This window comes from Sylvia atricapilla, chromosome 5, assembly GCF_009819655.1.
Source record: "Sylvia atricapilla isolate bSylAtr1 chromosome 5, bSylAtr1.pri, whole genome shotgun sequence".
Classification (NCBI taxonomy): domain Eukaryota; kingdom Metazoa; phylum Chordata; class Aves; order Passeriformes; family Sylviidae; genus Sylvia; species Sylvia atricapilla.
Window position 1 is genome coordinate 22902230 of NC_089144.1, and position 6897 is coordinate 22909126.

General features: G+C 59.2%; 1 protein-coding gene across 1 annotated transcript; it reads right to left on the reverse strand.

The window, feature by feature from the left end:
* Nucleotides 1–402: 402 nt before the first annotated feature.
* Nucleotides 403–3084, reverse strand: LOC136362001 (acrosin-like). Its single transcript, XM_066320274.1, has 5 exons — nt 2996–3084; nt 2608–2868; nt 2171–2436; nt 1825–1970; nt 403–851 (listed from the first exon to the last, which is right to left on the reverse strand). Exons 1-5 carry the CDS (start codon nt 3064–3066, stop codon nt 474–476), a joined length of 1122 nt encoding a protein of 373 aa, XP_066176371.1. The 5' UTR covers nt 3067–3084; the 3' UTR covers nt 403–473.
* Nucleotides 3085–6897: the final 3813 nt, after the last annotated feature.

Consider the following 6897-nt stretch of genomic DNA (forward strand, 5'->3'; position numbering starts at 1 on the left):
GGATTTAGTGAAACTCCCTGGGTGACACTTCCAGCACCTCCACATCCCTGGGGACTGCCAGCCCCAGCCATTCCCATTCCTGTCCCTCTCAATGCCTTTCCCGGGAATGGGACACCTGAGGTTTTGCTGGAGGAATCCTGGGCTGGAGAACTTCCTCCCTCCATCTGCTAACTCCATTCTCCCCTCCCTCCACCTCTCCTTGGCTCCTCCTCCTCTGTCCCCAAACCAGGAGCCTCCCCGCTCCTTTTTTCCCAAATAGTCTTCCCTCCTTGTTTTCCCCAGGAGACTGAACAGGACAACGAGGAACAGGAACAACTCTAATTCAAGTGCAACCCGGATTCACCATCGGGATGGACGCAGGGGTCAGCGTGGGCAGGGCACAGCAGCCCTGGGCACCGGGGCTGCCTCTGGCCCCACAGCCACGGCCCCAAGCAGGGAATGGTTGCCAGAAGTGGATCAGCTCATCCCGCTGCTCAGGCTTCCTCTCCCTTCAGGAACTGCAGCAGCTCCAGCAGCAGCTTCAGGAATTGACCCAGGATCCGATGTCGGTACGAAATGACCGTGTAGTCCTCTGAGTCCCCAGCGCTGGATTCCTCCAGATCGCTCGTGTCCGAGTCCGACTCTGCCTCCGGCTCCGGAGCCGGGGCTGGAAAAGGCTCTGGTGGAGGAACATCAGCTTCTGGTGGGAGCAGCCCCATCTGGACCTGGATCCAGGTGTGGAAGTGCTGGATGGAGGTGAAGACCCCGGGTCTCTTGGCCCCGGCACAGCCCTTGCCCCAGCTGGTCAGTCCCACGAGCCAGAAGTAGTCACCAGCGTTGTCCTTGCAGACCAGGGGACCGCCGCTGTCCCCCTGCGCCAGGAGAGAGGGGTCAGGGGCCGCTGCCAGCCTGGCCCTTCCCGTGCCAACCCCTCCAGGGCTGCATTCCTGGCTGGATTCTCATGGAAAGGCTCCGCTCTGGGGCTGGAGGATCCAGACCAGCAGCAGGATGGGGCTTGTTCAGGGTGGGCTCTGCACGGGGGGCCAGGGATGGGCAGGGAAGGGATATTCCAGGATATCCACACTTGGGGCTGCAGGGGCACTGGGGGGGCTCAGTGGGCACAGTGCCAGGCTTGGGGACAAGGGGACACCGGGCAGGGACACAGGGATGGGGAAGGGACACCCGTCAGTGGTGAGGCCCCGGGGCTGTGAGGGCACCGGGCCAGGCCCGGCCGGGGCTGGGCTCTGTGTGGGGCTGTGGGGTCCCTGTGGGCTCTGAGGGGATCCCCCGGGGCCGTGTGCGGGCTGTGGGCTCTGAGGGGATCCCCCGGGGCCGTGTGCGGGCTCAGGGCTCTGAGGGGATCCCCCGGGGCCGTGTGCGGGCTGTGGGCTCTGAGGGGATCCCCCGGGGCCGTGTGCGGGCTGTGGGCTCTGAGGGGATCCCCCGGGGCCGTGTGCGGGCTCTGAGGGGATCCCCCGGGGCCGTGTGCGGGCTGTGGGCTCTGAGGGGATCCCCCGGGGCCGTGTGCGGGCTGTGGGCTCTGAGGGGATCCCCCGGGGCCGTGTGCGGGCTGTGGGCTCTGAGGGGATCCCCCGGGGCCGTGTGCGGGCTGTGGGCTCTGAGGGGATCCCCCGGGGCCGTGTGCGGGCTGTGGGCTCTGAGGGGATCCCCCGGGGCCGTGTGCGGGCTGTGGGCTCTGAGGGGATCCCCCGGGGCCGTGTGCGGGCTCTGAGGGGATCCCCCGGGGCCGTGTGCGGGCTGTGGGCTCTGAGGGGATCCCCCGGGGCCGTGTGCGGGCTCAGGGCTCCCTGTGCCCCCAGGCCCCGTGCCCAGCCCCGCAGGTACCTGGCAGGTGTCGATGCCGCCCCGCGGGTACCCCGCGCACAGCTCCTGGGGGTGCACGGCCCCCCCGTACCAGCGGCTGCTGTTGCAGAGCTGGACGTCGATGAGCCGCACCTTGGCCTCCTGCAGCACCAGGCGCGGGCCGGGAGCTGCGGGCACAGCGGGCCCTGAGCAGCCGGCACAGCCCTCGGGAGCCCCGCGGGGCCGAGCCCCCGGGCCGGGGCCGGGCACAGCCCCTGTCCCGCCGTGTCCCTGCCCGGGGCCGCGGCCCAGGCCCGGCTGTGCTCGGGGCCGGCGCGGCCGTGTGCCCGGAGCCGGGCTGGGCCCCGGGCCCCGGGCGGGCACTCACCGCTCTCCGGGCTGGCTCTCCAGCCCGCGATGTAGCAGGTTTTCAGCTCGGCCACCGCCAGGGAGCTGTCGGGCACACAGCCCAGCTGGATGTAGTCGCTGCACTCCACGGGCTGGTCAAGCTGCACAAGGGCGATGTTGTTCCTCGCCGTGGAGGGGTTGTAATATTTGTGAACCTGGAGGGTCTGGATGTGGCGCAGCTCGGCCTCGGGGCCCGGCTGGCTCAGATCCGTGGCCCCGATCACCACTTCCCACCTGGAGATGTCCCTGGGGAACAGGAGAGGGAGAAAGGATTGAGGGAGCAGAGGCACGAGATGCAGAGGCACAATTCGCTTCCCGCACTGGGGATGTCCCAGTGCTGTGGTGCCATCCCTGACCCAGCTGTGGGGACACCCCTAACCCTGCCCTGGGGACGTTCCTGTCCCTTCTACTCCTTACCCAGCCCCTCTGAAGCACTGTGCCACCGTCACCACCCACTGCGGGTCGATGAGTGCCCCGGAGCACATGTGCCACGTGCCGTTCTCCAGGGTGGCCTGGATGCTGATGACACCGGGCCAGGCCCCCGGGTGCACCCCGGTGCCACCCGTGCTCTGCGAGGTGCCCTCGGAGGAACTCAGAGGTTCGTAGTCGCCGTCCTGGGAATATTCGGGAACCACTGAGCTGTGGTCGAAGGCCATGGGCCGGAGCCCGCAGGTGCCTCTGGAAGCACAAAGCCATCAGTGCCCTGCTCGGGGACAGCAGGGACAGGGACCCCCGAGGGTCTCCTGTGTGCCCAGGCTGTGCCAGGGCAGCCCCGAGTGTCCCCGAGCCCCCTGGGGACACTGACCTGCAGCTGTCCCAGGTGCCCCCCACGGGCCCGGCCAGGGCCAGCAGGAGCAGCAGCCACAGCAAAGCCATCGGTGCCAGCGCGGGTGGCAGAGGCAGAGCAGAGGTGTCACCTCTGGTGCCCACGGCCCTGGCGGTGCCCGCGGTGCCACCAGCCCGGGCTGATGTCACAGAGGGGCGGCACACGCTGCTGGAACCTTGGAATGCTCGGGCCGGGAGGGACTTAGCGACGGCGCGGTGTGACCCGTGCCACGGGCAGAGCCAGGCATGGGGCGGCTGCAGCTCCCCGGGAGTTTGGGAATTTGGGAATTCGGGGCGTTCCCAGCAGCGGGGAGGGATCGGATCGGGGAACAGCAGCCATGGAGGGGCGGGGGACACGGGGCATGTGTGTCCCCTCAGGGACAGCCCCATTGTCACCTCCTCTCCCTGATCCCAAAGATTTGTGCCCCTTTGGGGCTGATCCGAAATCCACCCCTCCCCACGGATCTCTCCGGGCCCGGGGGCGGTTCTGGGCAGGCTACAGGTGACAGATGGCTGCAGGTGACGGGTGACAGATGGCTCCGGGATGTCCCCGAGCCTGTTCCTGACATGGTTTCCCACAGAAATCTCACAGACAGTGCCTGCTGCGCTCCATCTGCGCCTCGGGGCGGAGCCGGGGGTGGCACCGGGAGTGGCACCGGGGGGGACACAGGGGACACTCTGGGGATGGCAGGAGGAGGGGGAGACACCGGGGACACACCGGGATTTGGGATATCCCACAGTTTCTCTGTGCCTGTGCTGGATTTCTTGTGTCCCTGATGGTGTTTTGTTTTTAAATTTCTTGTGTTCCTGGCGATAATTTCCGATCGTCTTTAAAATTTTTGTGTGTTCCTGGTGACGCTTTATATGTTTGTTTGTTTGTTTGGGTTTTTTAAAAATTTCTTGTGTTCCTAGTGGTGTTTTATTATTATTATTATTAATTTCTTGGGTTCCTGGGTTTTTGTGTGTGTGTGCTCGCGGGTTTTTTTGTGGTTTATTTTATTTTTTATTTCTTGTTTTCCTGGTAATGTTTGATGCTTTTTCTTTTTAATTTCTAGTGTTCCTGGTCGGGGTTTTTAAAAAAAATTCTTGTGTTCCTGTTGGTGTTTCATGGTGATTTTTCAGAATTATTATTTGGGGATGTTTGTGCTTGTTGTTGGAACTTTCGATTTCTATTGCAGCGATTTGGAGAAAGTTTTGTTTTATTTCTTTAATCTTTCTTTTGAGTGTAAGTTTTTTTAGTGTAGATTTTTTGAGTGTGATTTTTTTTCTAAGTACAATTTTTGGAGTGTGTTTCTTCCTGAGTGATTTTTTTTGAGTCGATTTTGTGAGCCTAATTTTTTGAGTGCATTTTTTTAGTATAACTTTTAATGTAATTTTTTGATTGTAATTTTTTCAGCGTGATTTTTTCAATGTAATTTTTTCTGAGTGTATTTTTTTGAGCGTAATTTTTTTGAATTTATTTTTTCTGAGTGTAATTTTTTTTGAGTGTAATTTTTTCTGAGTGCAATTTTTTGAGGGTTTTTGTGTGTGTGTTTTTTTCTATTAGTTTTTGGTTGGTTTTTTTTTGTTTTGTTTTTTTGGGTTTTTTTTGTTTTGTTTTGTTTTGTTTGGTTTGGGTTTTTTTGTTTTTTTTGTTTTGGTGGCAGCCAGAATTCCCAAATCCTTTTGCATCCCATGCTGGGAGGGTTGTTCCTGCCCGGAATTCCTTGAATTTTCCAAGGTTCCAGCTCCGCTCTAGGTGGCAGCAAATCCATGTCTGGGCCGGGTCCCACCTGCCCTTTTTGGGTTAAAATCCCGGGATTTCAGAATTCCTGAGCTGGAAGTTCCTGAGAGGAGCAGAATCCTAAAATCCCACCTGGAGCTCCGGCAGCTTTGGGAATGTCCCAGAACATTCCATGGGGGAAAAAAAAAAAATCCAGCCGGGATTTAGGGGAGCAAATGGATGGGGTCATCCCAGAATTTCTAGTTTATGCCAGCTGGATGTGGTTATCTCGGCTTTTAGGGGTGTGGCTGGATGGGGTTATCCCGGGATTTATGAATGTGGCTGGATGGGTTATCCCGGGATTTAGGGGTTTCCCAGCTGGATGGGGTTATCCTGGGATTTAGGGGTGAAGCTGGATGGGTTATCCCGGGATTTATGGGTTATCCCATCTGGATGAGGTTATCCTGGGATTTAGGTGTGCAGCTCCATGGGTTTATCCCAGAATCCAGGGGTACAGCTGGATGTGGTTATCCTGGAATTCAGGGGAGCAGTTGGATAAGGTTATCCCAAGATTTAGGGGAGCAGTTGGATGGGGTTACCCCAGCTGGACGGGTTATCCCGGGATTTAGGGGTTACCCCAGCTGGATGTGGTTATCCCAGTGGGTGCAGCTGGATGAGGTTATCCCGGGATTTCTAGTGTGACTGAGGGATTATCCCGGGATCCAGGGCCGTGTGGGGCTGGCTGTGCAGGGACCGGGGCTGTGTCCCCGCCTGTGTCACTGCCAGGGGACACCTGTGTGGGGACACCTGTGTGGGGACACCTGTGTGGGGACAGCCCTGCACCGCTGGTGGCCACCTGGGCTGAGCCTGCCCCAAACCCTGCCCGGGACTTCCTTTCCCGAACCCTGCCCAGATCCTGCCTGGATCTTTCCCACATCCTGCCCAAACTCCGTCTGGATTTTCCCCAGATCCTGCCCAGACCCTGCCTGGATCCTTCCCGGCCCATCCACAGCCACGTGCCCAGGAACCAGCTGGAATTTGCCGGAGCAGGAGCTGGAAACTCAGGATATGGGCGTGGAAGGGGAATTTTCCCTGGGAGGTGCCAGCCCTGCCTGTGTGCTCAGGCAAGATCCAGGTGGGATCAGTGGGATTCCAAAGGGATCCAGGCAGGACCAGAGGGATCCCAGCCCTGATCCCTGACCTCACTTCCCTGCCGATGCTCGATGCCCGGGTGACTCCCAGGAAGTCAGGGATCGTGGTTTTGGGATCACTGCTTTTCCAGAGGGATGGGCTGGGCTGGAAGGAGCAGCCGGTGTCATCCCATATTCCTGGTGCTGCCCCGTGTCGCTCTTTTCCTCTTTTAGCCCATTCCTGCCCCACCGGGCTGTTTTCCCAAGCAGGAATTCCCATTCCCATGCAAGGGTCTGGCTCCATCCTCACCATCCCAGCACCCCCAGGGGTTTTCCCGAGGAATTACAAGGGCTGGGAGACAGTCTTGATCCTAATCCCTTTCCCGATCCCACTCCTGATCCCATTTCACAATCCCGTTCCCCATCCCATTCCCCACCCAATTCCTGATCCCGTTCCCCATCTCATTCTCCATCCCATTCCCAATCCTATTCTAATCCCATTCTTGATCCTATTCGCCATCCCCATCCTGTTCCCGATCCTGTTCCAGTTCCCCATCCCATTCCCAATCCCATTCCATTCCTGATCCCATTCCCCAACCCCAGTCCCATCCCATTCCCAATCCCATTCCCAATCCCATTCCCAATCCCATTCCCAATCCTGATCCCCATCCCATTCCCTGTCCCATTCCCTGTCACATTCCTGATCCCACTTCCGATCTCGTTCCCAATCCTAATCTTGTTCCCCATCCCGTTCCTGTTCCCATTCCTCAAACCCGTTCCCATTCCCCATCCGATCCCCGTTCCCCATCCCATTCCCATTTGCAATCCCCATCCCATCCCCAATCCCATTCCCAATTCCAATCCCATTCCCCATCCCATTCCCCATTCCCATTTGCAATCCCCATCCCATTCCCCATTCCCATTTGCAGTCCCCATGCCATCCCCATTCCCGTTTCCCTCCCGCACCGTTGGGATTTGTTCCCAACAATCCCAGTGTGGCCTGTGGGGCCGCTGGGATTGTCCCAGCTCCTGGGAGAATTCCCAGAATCC

Coding starts and splice junctions, on each gene's coding strand:
- LOC136362001 (XM_066320274.1), bottom strand. CDS start 3,066: ATGGCTTTGCTGTGGCTGCTGCTCCTGCTGGCCCTGGCCGGGCCCGTG. Junction 2,869..2,995: donor GGCACCTGGGACAGCTGCAG/GTCAGTGTCCCC, acceptor TTGTGCTTCCAG/AGGCACCTGCGGGCTCCGGC. Junction 1,971..2,170: donor GAGAGCCAGCCCGGAGAGCG/GTGAGTGCCCGC, acceptor CTGTGCCCGCAG/CTCCCGGCCCGCGCCTGGTG.